We start from the raw sequence: 24,337 nt of genomic DNA, 5'->3' as shown, positions 1-24,337 counted from the left end.
AATTTACGCTACTGAATCTGACCTTGTTAATTGCCTTTATTATTACTAAAGGTTAAAAAGACGAATAGGATTTTAAATGTAACATTCACACGTCCCTTTTGATATTAATAATTATAATTATAATGAACATTGCGGTGAAAATTATAGTGATAGGCACACCATATACCGATGCTCCACGATTATCTTATCGCAATAGATAACAATTGTTTTGTGGGACATAACAAGCCGGTATACTTCAATTTGCAATTAGACTTGTAATAAATACCTTGATTATAGAGTACTCAAATATGGTCATAAAAGATTTTGAAATAGATGTCGATGATCATATTCAGTACATCATAAAAAGTTTTTAAGAAGTGTTTTTATTGTTTAAGGTATTATTATGCGCCTCAGCAAAATCAAACTTAGAATCCCTAAAAATATTAAAGTTTAGCTACTAAGTAAGTTTCATAAAATGTAGCTGAATAACATCGAAAAGATCTACAACATAGCTAAGTTTGCACCACTCCCAAGCTAATAAGTGGTCACTAGTCATCTTCCATGAACCCCATGACCTTCACGGCTGTAAATGTGACTATTCAATGGCAAGGGTACAGCCAAGCCGATGACTACCTAAATCTTTTTTAAACTTCGTTTGCGATGTCGTAACACCGAGGAAACACCATGGTGAGAAATTCGTTAATTAGTGCGTGATTAGTAAGAAATAAAGAACTGGTATTAATTATATTATTAGATATTAGATACTTATAAATAATGATACAAGTCATCGATACAAGAAATTTCAATTTTTTTGAGTATTTACAAAAAAAATCATCTTTAAATAATATTTTAAAAGACATCTAAATATGCCACTTCCTCCGCCAGTCCGCACATATTCCGATTTGTTGCCAACTTCACGTATCCCTCTTCTCCGTATAAGGGGCCCCAGGTATTCTTTACAATATAATAAGGTACACTGCCTGTTAAATCGAAACCGACTATCTGAACCATGTGGTTTCTAGACAATCCATCATGACTACGGCTGTAAAAACAAATAGTTTAATTAAAACACTGGCGGACAAAGAATGAGACAAAAAAGAATATCGACCCTAAATCCAAATTTTGTTATGTTTATAAGCAAATTGGAGTCGCACTTCTTGCAAAATGTATAGAGATAGTTAAATTTCTGGTCTTAAAAGTATTCAAATCTCTAATGATCCTATAGAATCTATTTATCCCTATACGCAACAAGATCGATTGGTATGAAAAAAATATTTTGCATAAATTGTCCATTTTCTGGCTGACTGTAGTTTTTTTTTCAAAATTAGAGAATGCAGTTTTTAATGCCTTAAAAAATTATGAATTGTCTAAGAAAGTTTTCTTATAACTACTTAAGGTAGCTTCCCTTGCTGCCCCATCTCAAAAATCCACCCTGTGTAATGCGTCAATAATCATATTTTTTCGTTACTAAAATGAAGTACAAAATTTACATAAAAATCGATTAAAATTCATGTGTGAAGATAAAATTGTGAATTTGTTCAGCAAATATGTAAGGGAGACTAAGTATAAAGAATAAATACTTACAAACATGCTCTTTGGATGATCCCCTCGATGTAATTCATCAACGGCGTCGCGTTCACCACAACAATCACGGGACCATGGTGTTCTATCACGCGTAGTAAATAGTCTTCGTCCATGTCACTGAAAGATTTTAAATGATTATCCGTTAATTTCGATATTTAAATATCCCAATATCTTTAGATTTGTTGGTAAAAGGTGGTTAGTTTTTATACGGGCCCAGTGATCCCACTACACCTGATGGTAAGTGGAGTGCGGTCCAATAGAATGTCGACTGACCATAGATGATTACTCCTTGACAGAATACCAAAGGTTCTCAAACTTTTTTCTCATAGACCCCTTTCAAAATTTTACTGGTGGACCATTTTGTTTTTTTGGTTTCTCTGAGAAAGTGCATTACAACTGCCGCCTAGCCATCGTGGGGTGCGCCTGGACAGTTATGTTTCGGTCAACGTGCCTCTACGGCCCTTAATTATCTGCCTATATTGATAGGTGAAGATATTTACCATGTAACTCGGTAACTCTTAAGCCTTCTTCCTCCCTTGTACTTATAACTCTTACATTCACCGTCAATTAACATTAATGGATATTGATCTTCGGTGGCGAGTGCCAGTTCGTGTTTGCATAAATAGTACAAAGCTGTCATGTCACCGCCCTCACATCCCTTATTATACGTCGAACAATCCATCAATTCCTAAAATCAAACAATTGAAACAATTGTAATTAAGTGTACAAAATATAAAAGCTACACTTGGCGGTCACAATTTTCCTGGTGCCAAAATGGTTTTGTTTTTTATTTTATATTTTTCTCCCAACGTTTCGAAGACTGCAGACTCGTGGTCACGGGGCGAAGTCTGCCGATATAATCCGAAAACTAATTTTATTTCGATGTCTAACGTTGGCGTAAACATAAGAAATCATAAGTCTTGCTTTTTGCTAGTATGAACCTAGATGTTTGCTATTGAGGTAAGTGGACAATTAATATTTCCAATTCCTCCCTATCTTTCTATTTTATTAATTTTGTTGCGGGACAATGACAAATTAGTCTTCCCAGAGGCTCGCCGAGCTTCACTGCTCGGTATCATAAAATGCGTGCCACTGCTGATCCTGGCTTACAGGAGTTGTAGTGGTGGGTGTGAGGGCGGGAAAGTTTCTAGTATGAAACCTACCTAAACCTCCGTAATATTATAATTATATTACCTTACTATTTACTTCTCAGCACATTTCTTTAATGTTTCTTGTTATCTGTTCTTACTAATCGTACTATATTATAAATGGAAAAGTTAATAAAATTGTTTACATGTTTGTTAGAAATAAATGAAGAGACTGGTAAACCGAATTTAATGAAATTTAGCATGCCGATAGACCATGTCCTGGATTAGCATTTCTCCTACTTTGTAACCCGGAAATTAGGCCCGATACGAAATATTTTTATCGAGTCAGACGTTTTTAGATAGATCCTCGTGCAAGGTGCGAATGGTGTTTATATAAATTTATACTTGACTGACTCGGTGGCGTAGTTGTATTGCATGCCCGGTACAATAGCGCTCTAAGGCCCTGGGTTCGAATCCCGGGTCGGGCAAAGTGATATTTGGGTTTTTCTGCTCAGTATCAGCCCGGAGTCTGGAATTTGTGCCCGATATGGCGATAGGCTCGCCCCCTATCACATCATGGGACGGAACATACTTGGCGAAAAGTGGGTGCCCTAGTTGCGCCTCTGCATACCCCTTCGGGGATAAATGCGTGATGTTATGTATGTGTGTAAATTTATACTAATATATGAACCTGAAGACATTATTTGTTCAACAGCATTAATGTCAGGAACTACTAAACCTGATTTTTATTTTTTCATTAATAGGAAGCTACATTACTCCTGAGTAATATCGGTCACTTTTTATAAAAGGAAAATATTGACCCCGAAAAACTATTTCACGAGGGCGGAGCCTCAAGCAAAAGCTAGTAAGTAAATAAAGTGTCGTCACCTGAACGCTAAGTTGCTGATACCCGTATCCTCTGATGACTGCCATGGACTCCATAGTCCCCACGATACTCATGGCCCAACAGCAACCACATCTTAACTGATCTAAAACAGGTCCAACCGCACCCTTCGTGCGCCTGTGGACAGATCAGTTGCAGGGTTTTCGTCAGATTGTAATACAACAACCAATAATGATGATAGCATATTTGTTTCCTTACTATTGTGCTCAAAGCTAGGGCGGTTCCGCGCAGCTATCATAGTGCAACATGATACCTTGAGGCCGTACTGCATGCGTCGAAAAAGGCCACCGCAGCTTTTGATTGGTATGCCGTCGATACGGTTAGGGACTCGGTCCGATGCTCGCTTGGATGATATTATACTCCCGAGTGTCGATAGTGGGTCGTAAGACCGGTAAAACCATCAGAACCGTTCCACACCCTAAGTAGTGGACGCGATAACGCGCTTTGTACCCGCAAAAAATTGAACGCAATGTGTAAATCCCGCTATAGTGGCCGACGATAATTTTTTCACGGGATCAAGAACACACCAATAATAGGCATTTCCTTCATTATAACTGGCGTAAATCGATATCGGTGGACTGCTTGCCTATCACAAGCCATGGATATATTTAAAGAGGCCCCGCAAGGCCCCTTTAAGTGCGAGGCCGTAGGCAAGGCCCCACTTCGCCCACGCCTAGCTACGCCACTAGGTTTTGTGGAAGGTTTATACATAGATAGACCATGTCGACTAAGATAAAGACTATTTATTATCATGAAAAATACATCCGAGCTTTAAATAAAGGCAAGAGTACACATATTTTTTTTAGTCTACTTGGTTGTCTAGTGATCGAAATTCGATTGTCGAATTAAATATATTTCTAACACATTTATACATCATTTTTATTCTTCTGCACTCTTTCTCGATATGAACTTTAATCATGCCAAATCTCACACCCCTGCGTGCGACTAATGGGCTAAAGATCTCTGTTCACGTGTAATAAACAATAGATTTATCTTACCAATCAACTTTTTGCGATATATTTTTCGGAATAATTGTTTCATTCACATTTGACGTACAGACTTCATAACTGCTCGCACAGCCCGGATCGCTTCTTGGACTTAATAAAAACTGCGACAATTCTTCTTCGGACATATCTGTGAATTTCGTCCAGCCATGTCGAGCGCCTGTTACGCCGTTCAACCGCGCTATTTCTTTCATCGATTCCTAAAAATCAATTGAATTTACATACATACGTTTACTGGTGGTAGATCTCTCATATGTGAGAGTCCGCCTGGGTACGTACCACCGCAATATTTCTACCGCCAAGGAGCAGTGTTTAGTCACTGTTGTGTTCCGGTTTAAAGGGTATTGTAGCCAGTGTAACTACTGGATATAATACGACTCAACATCTCATGTCTCAGGATGGCGAGCGCAGTGGAATATCAAACAATACTTTGTAATTTAAGGTATTGGATTGTATTTCTTCTTGGGCGGTCGTATCGCTTACCATCAGACAAAGGGCAAGCTGGTCTCGTCATTCAAAGCAATAAAAAAAAACATATTTCAAATACGTATAACATACAGGCTATTGCGAATGACCGCTTGGACTTTAAAACTAATCAGGGTCTGTAACCACACAAATTTTACCTAGTCGCGATCAATTGAATGGTTCAAGCATGATTTCAAACACGCAAAACATTATTTTATTATCCGTGATTGAGGCACATAATTTCTTCAACCTTACTCCTTTCCTAAAAGGTTGACACTAGGCAGAGCATACGTATTTCCAGAATTGTTTTTGTATTGACAGTATCACAGTTTGTCTACAAAATAAAAAACGATATATGATTATATTTAAAATGTTACTTACCCTAAAAATCGCCAATCTTGTCGGATACTCGTCATAACCGTAACTTTTATTGAATTTCTTCAAATACATATCGAATATTCTAGACCTTTCTACAGGTATCGTTGCATTGTCCCATCCAGATATGATCAAATAGTTCATATAGTGACTACTTGATGTTACAATAAAGTACAGGCAAGCCGAAAAAATAATCGAAATTATACATTTTGAGAACATTTTGTATCCGATATATTCGTGTGGACTGGACACTTGCAGGACAATAACAAAACAATTTATGTTGAAGGAAAATTAACACTATTTATCTTACAGGAAAATAGTGTCTATATTTTTATACGCTCTGTTTATATAATGTAGCTTCAAAAATATAATGACAAGTTATTCTCTATTTCTAGTATCCTGAACCGAAGGGAATTTATAAAAAGATTGATGAAGGTGGAGCAGAAGCAGGCTAGAGAAGTATTTTCACGATTCTGGCATACGCCAGAATCGTGAAAATTGGCAATCCATAGTCTCTGAATACCCCTATGGGATAGAGGTGTGATACTATGTATGTATATATGTAATATGATACTGTGTTTTCTATAACGCTCATTTTGTTAGCAGGTATACTAACGCATCCATAATTTTCATGATTTCATTTTTCACATAATGAAAAGTGTCTAGAGGATAACCTAAAAATATAATATGTATAAAAAATATGTAATATTATGTATAACTTTATACTGTATTTTCTATAACGCCCTTTTAATTAGTAGGTTTGTTAACACATCCATAATATTCATGAACTCATTTCTCAAATTAGAAAAGTTTATAGAAGATTACCTAAAAATATTATATGTATAAAACATAAATAAAACTCATTTTTACAAAAACTTATTAATTTATTATTTATAAAAAAGTCACTTATAGATAGCTGTAATACTAAATTGAAAAAGTAAGGCACACATTTTAATATACTATGTTAAAACTATTAACGCATTCTAAAAACACGCTACAAATTATTGATATTTTTGGCAGTGCTATGGATTTAGAACACTTGTGCCCACCCCTGAAAAGGGGTCATCCATTAATCACGTGATTTTTTTAGTACTTTTTTAAACTTCCTCTCCTCCCCGTGATAAATGGTGAGGTTATAAACTAATTTCACGCTACAAAAATATAGGACGGCTTTAAAAGACGCGCGGCCTTGGACGGCAGCAAGACAAGACCTCCGTCATTTCAGAAATTTCACAGGTAAGGTGCTTTGTTTTAAGGTTAACAGTGACGATATTGTAAAAAAAAGTCAGGCTAGGCGCCGTATGGAGTACATTAGCTCAAGGCCCCGGGCTGATGATTCGCCGAAACCATTAAAATATTTTATACAATCAGCCATAAAACTGAATATATTCAAAATTACAAATCGCTTTGAAACTTATGTGTTCTATTAGCAACTGTCCTTTATTCACTAAAATAAAGCTCAAACGGTTTTCAGATAAAGAAAAAAGAAAATTACGATTAAAGCCAATATGTAAAAAGCTTTGAAGTATTGAATTTGGTCAGATACTTACATGGCTGACTGTTCCTAAGCAGTATAAAAGAACATAAACAGACCCTATTGATAAATCCGAATTTCCAGCTTGACTTTTGAATCTATGGCACTTGAGTTATAATGGCCTTTAGTAGTATTAAATAAAAATCCTTAAGAGGAAAGGTACTTATATAAAAACGACATAACTTCAAAATCTTAATCGTGAATTAATTATTTGCTATAATCTAATATAAAGCGGATTCTTCCAAAAAATGCATAATAAATATCTAACAAAAGTAACAAAAACTGAAAATTCCCTAATATTCTTACAATCACATGAATCATAACTATTTATTGTCAGTTTTGGACAAAGAGAATATAATCACTACGTTTTAGTTTTGGACAAAATACGTTTAGTAATTTGTTACGAATTTTTTTACAAATCATATTGGTCTTTAAGCCTACATTAAGTAGTGACATTAAAAATTTGGACGGTAATATGTCATATTGAAAAAAATACTTATTAAAACTATTTTCCGTTGCGGTTTTTTTGTATTATTATTATTGGAATGTATACAGAAACCTTGTGAAACCAAACTTCATGCTGCATGGTCTGTCAAAATTACTTCTTCTTTTATAACTGTCTTTCATTATAACTAGAAATTATTAGAAATCGTATTTTATTTGTTACAACAATTATTTTCTCATTTCGTAGACTTTACAGCCTTCATGGACACTCTCCGTGACCATAAAAGAATAATAATATAAAAAACCGCAAAAATAGTTTTCTTTCAATGCCTAACATTCGCGTAAACATAATAAATCATTATCCTAATTATTTACTATTTAACCCAACACCTTACGCACTATACAACAATGCATCACATAAATTGTCTTAAGACTAGATTATTGCTTGTTTATTGCAATTTTTTTTACAAAAGAAGCTGCCATTATTCGAGTTTGTTATTATATTAGGTACAATGATAACTTATATTCTTGTATTACAAAACTAAACAGAATCGAATGAGTTATTATTACAAAATATAGATATGAGTATATATATTATGGTTAAAGAAAGATGCCGTCATCTTAAATGTTATAAAAGTATGTAAAAATCTTACAAACATTACAATATTAATATAAATAATTCGGGTTTCACTTAATCGTGATCATTTTCAACGATGTATAGATAATATTTGACAAATATATCATGCTTGTTGAAACAATATAAATTGTTTACTTGAGAAGTATATTTAATATCACATTGATAAAGACAGAAAAATACAACACGTATTAACAATGAAACAACATTCATAGTTTAACTTATATATAACACCGTAATTGGCAAGAACTCCTGTTTTCGGCAAGAACTTCTATTTATGGAAAGAACTTATTTTCGGCAAGAACTTTAATTTTCGGCATGAACTTTAATTTTCGGCAAGCACTTTCATTTTCGGCAAGCACTTTCATTTTCGGCAAGAACTTCTATTTTCGGCAAGAATTTGTTATATGAAAATTTTGTATTAACTGGCCGAGATAAAAATGCAACAAATATTTCTCAAATCACAGTTTTATCTCAATAATTACCAATTATATTGCGCACTTAGGGTTATATAAAACAGTTATTAAAAAGATTATGTAGATTGTAATGTGTGCTGAGTCTACTTAACAATCAGATAAGAGCATATCGATTTTTAGCATTTCTCCAGCAAACAAACCAAAGAAAAATTAAATCTAGAAATATTTCTTCCATTCACATTTTTCAAATAGTATAGTATTATTTTCCAAGTAATATAATTCTTGTATCAGCTTATGTCGAACGAGGTATTTTAAATTACTATCGTAAAAATAGTTTGAGAAAATTGGATTTGTTCTATCTAGATAGACCTTGATATAATCCACTTTATAAATTAAACTACATCGATCGTAGCGACTTCGTTTGCCAGACCGCAAATGTTGGATCCAATTGCCAATTGCAAATACCCGCCATTGCCAAAGTCACTGCCCCACGAGTTCTTGGCTATGTAATAAGGTATTTCAGCAGTCAGGTCATATCCTACCAGCTGTACTGCGTGATTCAGGTTCACTGGGTCTCCACTGAAAATGTTTTTTTTTATATTATTTTATAGTGATTTTGTTGGATTGCAGTGAAAAACAGAGTATAATTAAAGATAACTTTTTTAATACAGAAGACATAGTGCCATTACAGTGATCGGAAACGAGAGACCAAACTTAAAAATAACAAAATATCTGGGACAGTGTTGCCAGTACATAAAAAATTGTTAGTAATCTATATATATAAAAATGAATCCCTATTTCCCTTGATCACGCCATCACGCGTGAACGGCTGGACCGATTTAACTATTTTTTTTGTTGTAGTCAGGAGAAGGTTCTTATGAAAGAAAAAAATCAAAAAATTGCGCGGAAAATTAGAAAATTTAAGAAAACTTAACGAAAATATTAATTTTATATAACTGTCAATTATTTGAAATAACTGTCAGCGATTGACAGAATGCGCGCTGCAAATTCATAGTTAAGACGGGACAACGTCTGCCGGGTCAACTAAGTGTTTATATAATAGTATATCATATACCAACAGATTATACAATAAGTGAATATAAGTCTACTCTATGTGTACGATAAGACGATGTGTGGTACAAAGAGCAATGGCATACAAAACTGTCAAATACCAACATGTTTACAACGATTGACAAAGTTTGGCGTATCTAAACGAAATCATTGAATAGAAAATCACGAGTAGTTTTAATAAAAATACATTTAATTTTGAATCTTATTGATATTAAAAAGTCTAAGTTTCATAGAATATTTTCATGTTAAATATCTACTAAATGTATATTTGCTGGTGGTAGAATATATTTTATATCCTGGGTGATAGAACCCACTACGTTCCGGAATCAGCCTGTTAGCCTTATATTGTTCCAAAAGGCCGGCATAATTGTGTTCACTGCCGAGGGGTAAACAATTTTGGAATAGGTCATTGCTTTATAAGAGAGCGAATTATTATAATATAGATTTACCTGCAATGGTACTGAATCACTCCACCCAAGTAGTTCTGCCAGGTCAGAGCGTTAACCGCCACAGTCACGGGCCCATGCATCGCTATAGCTTCAATGATCTTCTCCTCTTTACCTACAAACCTGTAAACAACATGGATATGCAAAGTTTTTAATTTATTTTTTGGTGGTGGCAGGACATAGGTTAGCTCCAACAGGCCAGCATATGTTTTTTTTGGTTAGACGCCCCTCAGTCCACACCGGGGAGACAAGCGAATTGGATACTACGACCCCCCCGGTTTTACGGCTGCAGAGCCCAGGAAGGAAGTGGAGGGGAAGAATAGGGAGGGAAGTGTGGGGAAGGAAGAGGATCGATACTAGGATGGGCGAAGCGGAAAGGCGGGGGGGGGGGAATGTTTGCGGTCCCTCATAGGCCTCAATGTGTACTTACAACAATGAGGTATAACTTAACTGTGTGCCTAGGGTCGCGACAAATGTCCCTCCGTGCATGGGCGTGCATTTGGTGTGAGGATCAAGCGCACAAGAATTGTCTCTGGGGTGCCAGCATAATTGTATCGACTGCCGAGGGTAATCATCTCTCGTCAGCACTCTATCTCTACACTCCAGTTACTATGTGAAGTGAACAAATTATATAACGTACAAATTCATTCGATAACCTAGCTATAATTATTTCTTATGTTTATGCGAATGTTAGTCACTAAAATTGACCTATTTTATGTTAGTCATTAAAATTGACCTGTTTTATGTGTCATTGACCTGTTTTTCGGATTTTGTCGGTTTTTATATGTGAATTTTCTCCTGAAGTTTCATTTTGCAGCATTCGAAGTTACGGGGGGGACTAAACCAATTACTCACTCATCACAACTAAACGTAGACACTTTTACTCCTGTAGCGTTCTTGGCGACCTTGCACGCGCCATTGGTCAGCTTCAACGGATAGTCTTTCTCCTTCTCCACTGCTGTTTTGGTAAGAGTCAGCCAGTCTAGTAAGAGACAGATGTCGCCACCAGCACAACCGCTATTGCCCAGCCCGGCGCAGTCTATCACTTCCTGTAATAACATTAATAAAGAACAGTGATTATGAACCCAGTGTAAAAAAGTCAGTATAAAAAACAATTACAAAATACCTAGTCATTGTTTTATGTCAACTGTATAACTTTAAAAAGGCAATCAAAAAGTAATTAGTTAAAACACTAATTGTACGCGTTTCTTGATTTGTTTGGAAATAAAATACACTTACAACATATTGTGTAAGAATGTCGTTTATTTATTTTTTTATGCGACTGTCGAAGGGGAATAATGTTTTACAGCATAAAGTACGCAAATATGCTTAGCGGTCAATCGTCTATAGATTATCTTAGAACTATCACTACACCATCCAAAAATACCCAAACTAACAGGGGATAGTATATTTCCGTTACAAAAATACTAACAAATTGTGTCAATGAATATTGTAAATGTAAGTCACCTGCACACTAAGCGTTTCCAGAGTTCCAGTATTGATGGCGCGCATCGCTTCCATGGTTCCCACGGTACTGAAAGCCCAGCACGCCCCGCACAGACCTTGGTCTTTCACTGGACCTATTACACCTTTGGTCCTCCTGGAATCATGTAAATTTTTAATTAGGCCATCATCATTCTAATTTTTGAGCTCTAAAAGCCAAAGATATCACTGCTAAATGTCTTCAGAACCAGGAGAATTGGAATCAGAAGGGAAGGAAGGCGAATCCTAATACTTGCCCACAGGTCCGTAGCTAGAATTAAATTTAAGGTAGGGCAACTGTGGTTGCAGCTAGGGCGAAGGTAAAAATGTTACTAGACCTGATCTGGTCAATCAATTTTTGACATTCTTGACTTGTGAACCTGAAAGAGTCCGGTTAATACTTATGTAATTGTTAGGGTAATATACAGATAGTAACAAAATTCCCTTAAATCTCGAAACGGGGTTATTCCACCCATCAATACGAACAACTCTTACTATGGGACCAACATCCAAATCGTGAAATATTAAACCCGCTGGTCCATATATTTTGATTGATTAGTTGAATAAAATTTATTCGATTATTAAGGTAGGGCATTGCCCCACAATGCCCTCAACTACGGCCCTGCTTGCCCATAGTGGTGGGCTTAATTTTCGTCTCGGCAACCTTTTTTTCACATTACATTTTAAATCTAATCTGTCACAATGGACTCATCGACTGATGCTCATGGCGCTCCCATAAGTATTACACAGGGTAACGTCAAACCGAAAAAATAACCTGCCTTATTTTATTTATATACTTACTCCTTTTTCTTCGTTTCTTAGTTGCCATATCCATATTATTTTGGAAGATGAGGTTACGTCACGTCGCTATGTGATTCGATATCTTTATTACCTACGCCTACATAATCATGTAGCGATGGAGTTTTATCAAGTCATGTATAATTTAATGTGTAATAAAATAGTCTAAATATCTAAGTGCTAATTATCATAACTATATCTTTTTCTTTAAATAAGATGGAACCGAGCAAGATAATGATGGCAAGTGATCTTTGCCTATTTATTTCCACAATACTCCCGCTTCTTGAGCCACTACACGAAACAAGAAAAATCCCTAGTATCAGTAAAAAAGATTTTTGGTTAAGTTAACGTGTTTTTAATTAAGACCAAACTGTTTGGAGCAACTCCACCAAAGGCTATACAGGCGGTTCGGTTTTCTAAATTATGTATAATTATATTCTTAAAATAAAATGCTTTATTCATCACGTAGGCGAACATAGTTGCACTTATGAGTCAAGGTACATGAAAATATTTAAATATTACTTAAATAAAGTCGCTTATATAACTAAAGACATTTTATATTGGAAATAAATAAATGAAAGACTATAAAGTAAACAAAGAAGCCAGCTCTACGCCGCCATTACTGTTTTAAACTATCCTCCTAACAACTAACCAAAAAATATTCATTAATTTCATTAATCAATTAGTATTCAGGAACACATTAAACCATATTAATACCTGACCTTACTTAATGCAGAGGCGAGTGTCGTAAACATTAACCCGTCCGAAGTTCTAAAGTAATCTAAACATTAATAAACAATATAATACTTTAATTTATTTAGAATTCAATATTAGGGCGGGGATACACGGACTGGCATGCGATGTGAGGCGATAATGCTTCATCATTTATAACAAAAAACCAGCTGCACCTCATCGAACTGAAAATACACTACAATTTTATGAAGAAATATTCTAGAACGGTGAGGTGCCGCAAGTAATCATTTAATACTATTACTATTACTATTTATGGGCTATTACTATTATTAATAGTAATAGTAATAGTAATACTATTACTATTACTATTACTATTTACTATTTATGGGCGGGCGTACTGCTTACCATCAAGCGAACGGCAAGCTCGTCTCGTCATTCAAAGCCATAAAAAAAATGCAAAATGCAAAGAAGATGCAAACACTAGCCAACACGCGAACTATGCGATTAGACTCGACCACTTTTGAAAAGAGAAAAAAATAATAATTTCATGTTTTTATGACGGACTCATAAACTGCACCAAAGATCAAGATTACTTGCGAATTAATATTTTTGATAAGTATGCAAACTTTTGAGATTAAATTAAATGAAAATGTCGAGACTGTCTATTAATAAAAACAAAAGAATAATTCGTAATAAAACTGTAGTTAAAGATAAAATTATAGCCGGGAAAATAAAATTTATGCATTTTATCAAATTCGTGTGTTATTAGAGTAAAGTTTGAAATTAATTCTTTTTATACTTTTTTTTCATTTGGGATTTAAATTATTGTTACCAATAGTATTGATTATTAGTCTTTTAAACTCAACAAAAGTTTCGTAATCACAATAAGGACACTTCGTCCGAACAAGCTGCTCAAATGGTGGCATGGGTGCGGGAAAGCTTGGATGAACAAACGATTGCTAGAAATTTAAAATTAATCCAGTCTACGGTTTCTAAAGTATCGTGAGACTTTGTAGAGACAGGTTGTCACAAAAGAAGACCCGATACCGGCAGAACGCGAGCAACCACCCGTCGTGACGAGCGATTTATTATTTCAACTTCCCTACAGAATCGTTTCCTCACGTCAATAAACAGCAAAACAGAGCTATGATACTACGCTGTTATGAAGCTAACGAACCAAGCTATAGGTTTTTATTTAAATTTGTATAAAAAGTTTGAATACTTAGTTAAAATGTTTATTTCAACATCTTGAACATTGATGCAGTTTATAAGTTCATCAGTGTATAAATGCTGTTTCATACCTGTAATGAGGGAGTAGACTCGACTATAATGTTGTAAGATTAAATAACCATGTTTAGTCTAGTAACTGTTGGTTTGCTATTAAAAAAAAAATAACACACGTGTGTGGCTCTGGTCTAAACTTTTTATACTTATCTGTACACTGCATGTTATTAAAAATTCATATATGTCTCAATTTTAATAGTACATTCAATAATTTTATGACGCATAATAGCTAGGTTTAACGATGACCACGATTAATAATCGACGGAAATCGTAAGCTCATATAAACTTTGGAATTATTATATATCTTATATTCTTTCTGCAATAAGATAATCATGATTTAAAATGAAAAGAAATATTGAAAAGACATAAACAGTCACTACAAACAAAAGTCTATATATATAAAACAATGTCTATTACCCTGGGTCATCGCATCACGCGTGAACGGCTTGACCGATTTCACAATTTTTTTTTGTTATGTTTGTTATTGTTACGAGAACGTTCCTATGAAAGTAAAAATTCAAAAAATTGCGCGGAAAATTTAGAAAACTTAAGAAAACATAACGAAAATATTAATTTTATATAACTGTCAATAGTTTGAAATAACTGTCAGCGATTGACAGAATGCGCGCTGCAAATTCATAGTTACGACGGGACAACGTCTGTCAACTAGTGAACTATAAAATCTAGTAGGTATATACCGAGTTGGGCAGTATTTGAAGGACTTGTTAACACATTTAGAAAACACACTATTATGCCGGCCTGTTGGATCTGGATATACACAGGCTGATCCCGGATCGCGGCATTTACGTGCACCACTATAGCGGATTACTTATGTACGGTGGTCACTATTCGGGTGGATATAAATTATTATATCCTACCTCCTAAGCGGAAATAGCCTAGTTGGTTGTGGAACGGACTGCCGACACGAATGCCCGCTGGTTCAAATCCCAAGGGCACACACCTCTCGATTTTTCAAAAAAATGATGTGTATATTCTTTGTGAATTATCGCATGCTTTAACGGTGAAGGAAACATCGTGAGGAAACCTCCATACCTGAGAAGTTCTCTATAGGAATTTCGAGGATGTGTGAAGTCTACCAATCCGCACTAGGCCAGCGTGGTGGACTAACGCCTTATTCCTCTCAGTAGTAGAGGAGGCCCGTGCCCAACAATAGGACAGTATTTAATACAGGGCTGATATTATATCCTACCTTCAGCAAAGGCGTGAGTATATATTTTTATTAAGATTGAAATTTAATTTATTTTACTTCCACGGTATATTCTGAACTGTCGCTAAAATATGAAGTATAATTTCTTTAAATTTATTCAATCTCGGTGATGTATTTAAATACATTTAGAAAACTTATCAATGAGTGCGTAGTGCGCGCTGCAGAAAAAAAAATATTATCCATCAAGTGGCTGATTGTCTAATAGTACAATTAAAATCTAGTGTTCATATCAGAATATTCTTCTTTTATTGGTTAATAGACTGGACTGGGTTGGTTTTACTCAATTTAGATCACCTAACAGTATATTGTATTGAAATAAAAAATGTTAAAATACTGTACTTTATATTTTGAATTCATGACTTAAAATATTCTGTATGTCGTATATTATGTGTATTTGTATCTGAATTAAAGCAATGCACGTATTCTGTCCATCTCTGGGTATATAATATACATATGCCAATAAAATGCTATTCCTATTATTGTTTAATTAATTCAGACACGAGGAGTGTTACTACTATTATTTGTTATTAGTGCAAAAATAGAATCATACAATAATATATCTGTCGCTAAAAAGTAAATTTTTAAATTATGAGGATGTGTATGGTTTATAATAAAAATACTTTGCCTTGGCCTGTGCATTTTGTAACCCATTGCGAGGAGAAGCACATTCGATTAAAATCGTAATATTAAACTATTTTCCGGTATAATTTCTTTAAATTTATTTATTTAGTTATTTAGGAAATTTACAGCGATCTTAATAAAAAATACAATGCTTCTTTTAATTAAATTAGGTTAAATATTACAAATTTCCTCATATTAATACAATGAAAAAACATAAAACATAAATCTGTGAGAGTACATAAATTTTTAAATTATCACATATAATTTTTAATTCATTAGTACAGTGCGAATGTGTGTTTGTGTATACGTGTAGATGCGTGCGTGTATGTGTGCAAGTGTAAGTGAAACCTCAGTCCTCAGACAGAACCATACTTACTTGTCTTTTGAATTGATTGTTTGATTAAATTCTTTTGTTTCGCTCGCGGTGGTGTACTTAAATATATTGTATACTATCACAGTTCACGAAGCCGTAAAAATAATTTAGTCTAGCTGCATGGTTATCGCCCATGTTTGGCGGACCGGTTTTGGAACTTGTTTTCTATCATGATCAACTTATAATCTGGCATTAGTACGGATGCAAAAGTAGCTAAAATACAATCAGTGGCTTACACACAAACACACACACATCACGCCTTTGTCCATGAAGGACTTAAAGTCACAACAGTTGCGTAAAACTAAGATTGATTTTTATATTAAGTCTGCATAAATAAATTGTATTTTGTACTTTTTTAATTACAATCTATACGTCACATAGACCAAAAAATATTGGATACTTTATTTGTATTTAAACAACTTGCATATTTTACATGTATCATGTTTTACGAATAATGAAATTTGAATTTGAATTATAAGCTCTACGTGTGATTTTTGCATTATTCGGCCCGTCCTAATCGTGTTCTCTGTTTTGCAACTTATTACATATTTGCTAGAGTTTTAACAATATTAAAAACTAAATCGTAATCCGTTCGAATGGTACTACAACACTACAGACTATAAGTATAATAAAATAAGATTATAATCAAGAAAATATATGTTTATTTTAATGTATTCCAAAAAGAATTACTAGCGGAATATGTGACTCGGTCAATCGCTTACAAAAGCGTTATCGTTTATTTTTTTGTAATGTGTAATAGAGGGTGGTGACACGAAACATAGAGACAAACATTTATCCGGTTTTAAATGGAGTTGTTTACTGATGCGCATTTAATTGATAATCTTACTTGTAGATGAACGAATCTCCGCCCTCGTAAAAATCCATTCTTAGGATAACACGGTCCTATCCTGTAGAATGGGTGACATTCAATGCCGTAGCTGGGGATTTATCTATTGGGGCAGCTGGTGGAATGTTCCATAGAAAAAAGATCCCGACATCATCAAACAGCCCGCACCACGCGGGGCCTGTATAAGTGCGAGGCTTTTTCTAGGGTGGGCAAAGTTGTTTCTAAGATGGGCGCCGCGCCGTTCACTTTTTTCCCCCCATGCCTACGTCTATGGGGAGGAAATTCTTATTATTATATTCCTTTATTAGGAAAAACTCATTATGGCTTCCCCAGCCCTGGTAATATCCTAGGGACTATCGGGTACGACGCACCAGTAGAGTATACCGTAACTGGTAGCGCCTAAGTAGTATAATACTACTAGCTTTGGTCGCGGCTTCGCGCGTGTGAAGAGGTTTTCCAGGATAAAAGTCCCGCTATATATTTTCCCAGGATATAAAGTAGCCTATATAACCTTCCCAGGGTCTTAAACTATCTTCATACCAAATTTCATAAAAATCCGTTCAGTATATTTTAAGAAAATCGATAACATACAGACAGCTTTTGGCTTTTTAAAATATGTATAGATTTATTGACCATAATATTGCTGTCATAAAGAAAAAGTAGGTAACTACAAAAAAAATGTTATTGGATAAGTATATTGTTATTACGAATGTGTAATTATCTCAATTTTAAAAAAATATAACTATTTCTTCTATTATGACGACAGAATATAGCGTCTTCCCCAGAGTCGAAACAGTTTCTAATTAGAACATGAAAGAACTTATAAAAATTACGGGCATAGAACTTATAAAAATTACAAGCATAGAACTTATAAAAATTATGGGTATAGAACTTATAAAAATTACAGGCATATTATATGCACTGCTCTCCGCATATTTTTAGCTCTAATTTATAACGAATATTAAGTATTTTGTGAGTGAATGCACATTTAATTATTCAACTAGGTCAGCATTTAGAGGGTATGCAGAGATGTAAAGGTCGACTCTAATTGGATACTGAGCACTACTGCTACATTATTATTATCCGAGGTGGTTATTAGGAAAAAAAATGCTTTTAGACGAATTTGGTAACGTTTACTTGTACCAGTTCGTAAATGTGTAACTTTAGTCAGATGGTAAAGGCCACGGTAAACTTCTCTTTAAGTTTTTAACCCATTTCAAAAAAGGGAAGAATTTCTCAATTCGACTGTATTATTTTTTATGTTTGTTACCTCAGAATACAACTTTTGACTGGCTGAACCGATTTGGATGATTCATTTTTTAATTCAAAGCTGGTGCTTCCCTTGTGGTCTCATATAAATTTAAATGTTGTTGGACCCTTGACTCTGACTCCAAAATTGGTATCCAGTATAAAGGTAATGTTAAATTATTTTAGTGGTTTTTGGAGGCAGTATAATTTTAAAATATTTATTTTATTATATAATTGTCAACACCTATCAATGCATTATATAGCTAACTAATAAATACGTTATTTATGGTTTACTTAAATTTGTTTTTAACAGTTGTATTTAAGTTTGTTTTGTTAAATTTCAAATTAGTATTTGTTTTGACCACTTCTCGTATTATACAAGAATATATAGGGTTCACATTTAAGTTACTTATTTTCAACGTATCGTAGCGCCAATAGGGAACCGGCCTATGCTTGATTTTGTACATTGTTCTATATGTAATGGTTAATAGGAAAGAGAAGCACTCTTGCAAAAACTGCATAAAAATTAGTTAAAAAATGAGCTAGTAATTCATATTTCAAATATTGTAACGTGCAGAAGTAGGCCCGTTGTGCGGACATCGCTTCATCTCTTTCTTTCGCACGCGTCGTAACCCGGTACCCTATTGAATCATAATAGTACATTTTTATTGTCACGTTTGAATGGGTTGCCGTCCTCCTAAGAACCGGTCATTGGCTGTATTATCCTTTGGCCTAGTCTAGGCCTATTATATTAAAACGAATTACTATTTTATATATCTAATATAAAGGGTGCAGGAGGTCTCGGGATGCGGGCCGTTTACAATAGGTCGAATGGAAATCTTTGGAGGAAGCCCATGATTAGCACTGGACATCCTGCGGCTGATGATAATGTTAATGGTATCTAATATATAGTTTTTAAAATATTGTGTTGTTTATTGTTGCCGCTCAGTAATAGGCAATTACTGAGCAATCCAATGAAGTTATTGAGCACTATGAGACGTTGCATCTCTTATCTCAGTCATGTGCGCATGCGCAGACATGCAGTGTTTTGTAATTAAAATTAAAGGACAGTATCGACCAGCAACCTACACAATTATTGAGTTGTATAAATGGGAAATTAACTCCTCTGTAACCCGTTTAGTCCAGGAGCTACCCTTCAGAGTACAGCATCTTTATGACCACTTAATATCTAATTACTAACTGGATTTTTTTATTGCTATTGAATGACGCGGCGATCATGCCGCTCGCCTGGTGGTAAGTAAGCGACAGGACAAGTATAGTGTGCCTTAATTGGCTTTAGTGTAAACCCAATTTCTTTTGGCATAGAAGATCCTGATGACGATTGTGAGATTGATTTTGGCGAATAATGGTATATTTTTTATTATCAACCCTAGGTTCATATTGCAATATGACAAAATAAATATAAAAGTTATAAACTAAATGGTATTATCAAATGTAAACAATGCGAAGTTGTGTGTATACTGTACATATGCAATATTTGTATTGTCCCGAGTTTATCAGTCGTCTGTGGGACTGAATCAAGGGTAACGGTCAAATAAATTTCCTTACCCACTTATAATAGAGATATAATAATATGAAAATATGATATCATATATTCTGAGAAGTTATTATTCACATGGATTATTGACAAAAATAGTAGCTAGTTCAAAAACGTGTACACAATCTTACTATACTCGTATAGGCTTCTCTTATGATAGTTATAATCTGTCTGGGTAGGTATCATATAGGTCTATGTCTACGAGCAAACAGCACTTAACAAATTTTGTTATGTTGCATTTTGAACTACATGTGTATTTCTCAGTTTGTATTTTCTGACAGTCTTTAATCAGGGGTGGTGGATGCGTGGCACCTATCACAGGGACCAAGCTAGCACACCGAGCAACGACAAAAAAATCGCCGAAAAAATGGCGCCCAAATTTTTTAAGCCGAATTATAAAAACAGAAATTTATACATTTTCGTTAGAAAGATGGACATGGGCTGATTTTGGGACTGCAGCGGCCAATTTGGTTGACGGCCTTCTTTATAAGACTACTAATATCAATTTAACGAGCGCGCAAACATACGGAAGTTTGCAATTTGAAGTTAAGGTGGTAGCTCAAGGTCCATTTTCATACATTTTGTTTCGGCTTTAATCTGGGTAACTAAACAAGTATTGGCAAGTAAAGAATTTAAATTCACGTCTAGTTAGTGATTAGTTCTCGCAGTTGAAAGAAAAATGTAAAAATAATTAATAATCATGGATATTTTGGCCTTTAAAATTTAATATGACGAAATTTTAAAGGCCGAAATACCCATGATTATTAATTATTTTTACATTTTTCTTTCAACTGCGAGAACTAATCACTAACTAGACGTGAATTTAAATTCTTTACTTGCCAATACTTGTTTAGTTACCCAGATTAAAGCCGAAACAAAATGTATGAAAATGGACCTTGAGCTACCACCTTAAGTAGTTGCTAGTGTATATCAGTCAAAGTGCTTACCATTAGGCAAGGCTTGCTTGTCTTCTCCAGTAGCGTAGCGTGGATGTCGGCTACCCAGGACGGAAAACAATTTTGCCACCTTGTTACTTAGATGTTTCAATTTAATATATATTATACATTAATTGTAAAGAAATTTTTGGCAAGAAGAGTCATCATTATTTTGCATTATACTGGATAGATTTTAAATAAAAAAGTTTATCTAAGTATTACAATCATGTTTCTACTTATTACTCTACTTAAATTTATATCAGACATTTCTGTCTAAGTATAAATTGTGAATAAATCAAACTTGTAGGTCAAAGCGATCAGATCTGGCGATATGGTAATAAATGGTCATTTATGCAGCAAAATCTCTCAATTTTCGTGATATTACAAGGGAATCAAAACCTCCAGGGTACTTTTCATTGACCTAGAAACATAAAATTTAGCAGGAAGCTAGGTATATTTAGCACATCTATCTATAAAATATTGTTATTAATTATTGTGAAATTTTACCGCCCCCTAAAAAGTGCCGCTCCTGCCCACTACGCTACGCCACTGGTCTCATCATAGTTTTATAAACAAACTGAAAATCCTTATTTCAACATAAATTGGAGCTTAGGGGACATAGGGGAAAATGTGGTAATATTTTGGATGTTATTTGCGCCAGTACAAATAATGCAGTTAATGCATTAAAATTTTACTCAAATGCAGTTTATTACTCATATTTTAAGATACTCAATCTTTTAAGCTAATCCAATAATTTAATTCACACTAAACTATTAAGACTCAAGTTGTAAAACATATTATCTATTCTTAATAGATCCATTAAAATATTAATGACTATTATCTATACTATATGTTTCACATAATTATGCTGAGAGCTTCTCCTGTTTTAATTCTCATAATAATATGTGAACAGAAAATGTACCGCGCGAATGTAAGAGTGTGAGAATTGGCATGAATAAAGATCTCATAGAGAAGTGCAGAAGAATAAAATGTATGTATATTATGTGTTAGAAATATATGAAATAGGTATCTAAACAAAAAAAAATCTTGATTTTTAGTGTTGGATAGCTTAAAGAAATGTACCCAATGTACTTACCTAAATAATGGTATCTTGTTTGGAGTTTATTAAAAAACCTTAAAAGAGTTTTCTCTATTTCAGTTTTACTTAAAAAACTATATTTACAAAACTTAGATTATCTCAAAGCAAGGTTTCCTGACATACCGCTTTTGTGCTTAGCACGGTAGCATGGTGGTCCAGTACAATATATTTTGTATCAGAGTACAGAAAATTTTGCTTTTTTAAAATGCTTATATTTTAGGCCAATGTTATAAAGAATTATTTATGCATCTGATATGGAGCTAGATTTTATTATAATATTAATATATTGCACAACATGAAATTAACTTACCAATCAACTTTCATTGGCAATGCAGCACGTTTCTTTCTGATTATGATGTAAATATTATTATGTGGTTCATTGCTGTTTGGAATCCTGTTCCTTTGATGATCGACATTAGGATCATCAACATTGTATGCAATGTTACCACCATTCCATGAACTGCTATCAGAGTTACGCCAACTTTTACCATATTTGTACCGTGGTGACTTCTCTATTTGTTCATCAGATAAATGTAGTTGTTTGTATTCAAGTTTGGACATGTCAGATAGTCTTGTTAGACCGAATTTAGCTTTGTGCTCATCTGGACCCCTTGATGCCGCATTCAACTCTTCAATTTCTTGCATTGATGACTGTTGAAAGAGTATTTAAGTTATATTTTGGTAAAATTCAGATTATTTTATCAATTAAATGTACGAATTATGATGGAAATTTAGAGCAAAGCCTATAATAAATTAATAATAAATTTTTTATTTGTATTAAAACAAAATGTTACAAAATTCAGTTGGTGCACAAATGTTACAGAGTAGTTCATTGCATTACATTTGTCACAATAAGAAAATTATCTACTGATACCTATGCTAGGAGAACCTGTGTTATAGGTATCAGTGAAACCTCCAGCAAAAAACAAAAAGAGCAAAGCCTATGTTGAGAATAACAAAAAGTAGTAAGCTACTACTAATACTACTACAACTACTAATAATAATTATAACTAATCTTTATGGTTGATAGGAATAAATAATAGAAGTACAGAAAAAAATGTCATGCTGGACTAAACTATGTCAATTGTAAGGTGCCAATAAAATAAATGACATAAACAGTGGGTTTAGTTAAACTACTAAAACTGGGAACTACAATTCAATTTATATATTGTGACTGCATCATTGAAAACTTAAAACTTATTAAGTTAGATATAACATTCTAGTTTTTTTAATCTGATAGTGTATACTAAGGCTTGCTGTAGTTGTAATTGAATTCATTATGGGGGTAACAAATATGTTTACCTTTGTTATTGACATTTTTTGGTCAAATAGACCTCACACTGCACTATGTCATGACATATTTAACTTATTTATAGTACTCAACCTACTACTCAGGCTCATAATATACAAGCAAATATAATTATTTTGAGTTTGTACTTATACAAACACAAAATATTGATATACAGAGTTTAAATCTCATGATCTCTTTTCACAAACTGCTCATTACTGTCGGCCACAAAGGCTTATTCACAATACCTAATTATTACTATTAAAAAAATTATTAAATAACTACAAATAAAATATCTACCATGCCTATGAATATAAAAAAGTATGTTTTAATCCTTTTAAAAATAAAAACAAACCAAAAAAAAATATCCAAATATATTTTAAATAAAATACTCACCACAAAATGTGCAAATCTCGTTTCATATTCGTCCGGTTTGTCTTTATAACTTTTATTAAACTTTTGAATATATTGGTCGAACATGGGCTTTAGCTGCTCTTTGGTTTTATTTTTAGACACAGATAGAGGAATGGCAACAAATAATAGACAAAATAACGCAAAACCCAACACCCAATTCCACCACTTATTCATCTTGACGAAATTTAATTATAAAACACTTTTCACGACCATCTGCCGATCTGCAAACTTTGGATCTTAAAACTTTTTGACAATTGATGTCAGATTGACGCATCGATTTGACATTAGAAACTTTGACGTTTGCACTACATTTGACAATAGACGCAATGTTGCCAATTGAAGTAATTAAAACTTTAAAATCGCGAGTTGTGGGTTACGGGCAGTAAGGTCGCTTCTAAAAACGAGGCTATACTTCTTGGATGTAGAAATAAAGCCAGTAGTCAAATATCATGTATTGTCGACGCATTTGGCGACTACAAATTACTGTTTATAGATATTTTATATTAATTATCTGTTAAATTTCGC

General features: G+C 34.0%; 1 protein-coding gene across 1 annotated transcript; it reads right to left on the bottom strand.

The window, feature by feature from the left end:
* Window positions 1-766: 766 nt before the first annotated feature.
* On the bottom strand, window positions 767-24,088 carry LOC115446103. The gene is made up of 12 exons (XM_037436316.1): window positions 23,795-24,088; window positions 22,421-22,761; window positions 11,412-11,544; window positions 10,800-10,993; window positions 9,948-10,067; window positions 8,826-9,006; window positions 5,406-5,669; window positions 4,554-4,759; window positions 3,540-3,672; window positions 2,064-2,251; window positions 1,564-1,680; window positions 767-1,021 (listed from the first exon to the last, which is right to left on the bottom strand). Exons 1-12 carry the CDS (start codon window positions 23,984-23,986, stop codon window positions 829-831), a joined length of 2,262 nt encoding a protein of 753 aa, XP_037292213.1. The 5' UTR covers window positions 23,987-24,088; the 3' UTR covers window positions 767-828.
* Between the last annotated feature and the right edge of the window lie 249 nt (window positions 24,089-24,337).

The sequence above is a fragment of the Manduca sexta genome, chromosome 7 (genome assembly GCF_014839805.1).
Source record: "Manduca sexta isolate Smith_Timp_Sample1 chromosome 7, JHU_Msex_v1.0, whole genome shotgun sequence".
Lineage (NCBI taxonomy): Eukaryota > Metazoa > Arthropoda > Insecta > Lepidoptera > Sphingidae > Manduca > Manduca sexta.
Note: the sequence above shows the minus strand (reverse complement) of the source record. Positions and strands in the feature narration are given on the sequence as shown.

Bases quoted from the DNA above. Each gene is read 5' to 3' on its own strand.
- LOC115446103 (XM_037436316.1), bottom strand. From the start codon at position 23,986: ATGAATAAGTGGTGGAATTGGGTGTTGGGTTTTGCGTTATTTTGTCTA. The intron at 9,007-9,947 runs GTAAATCTATAT...AAACATTTTCAG, and splicing joins GTGATTCAGTACCATTGCAG to TGGAGACCCAGTGAACCTGA. The intron at 3,673-4,553 runs GTAAGATAAATC...ATCTGTCCACAG, and splicing joins ATATCGCAAAAAGTTGATTG to GCGCACGAAGGGTGCGGTTG.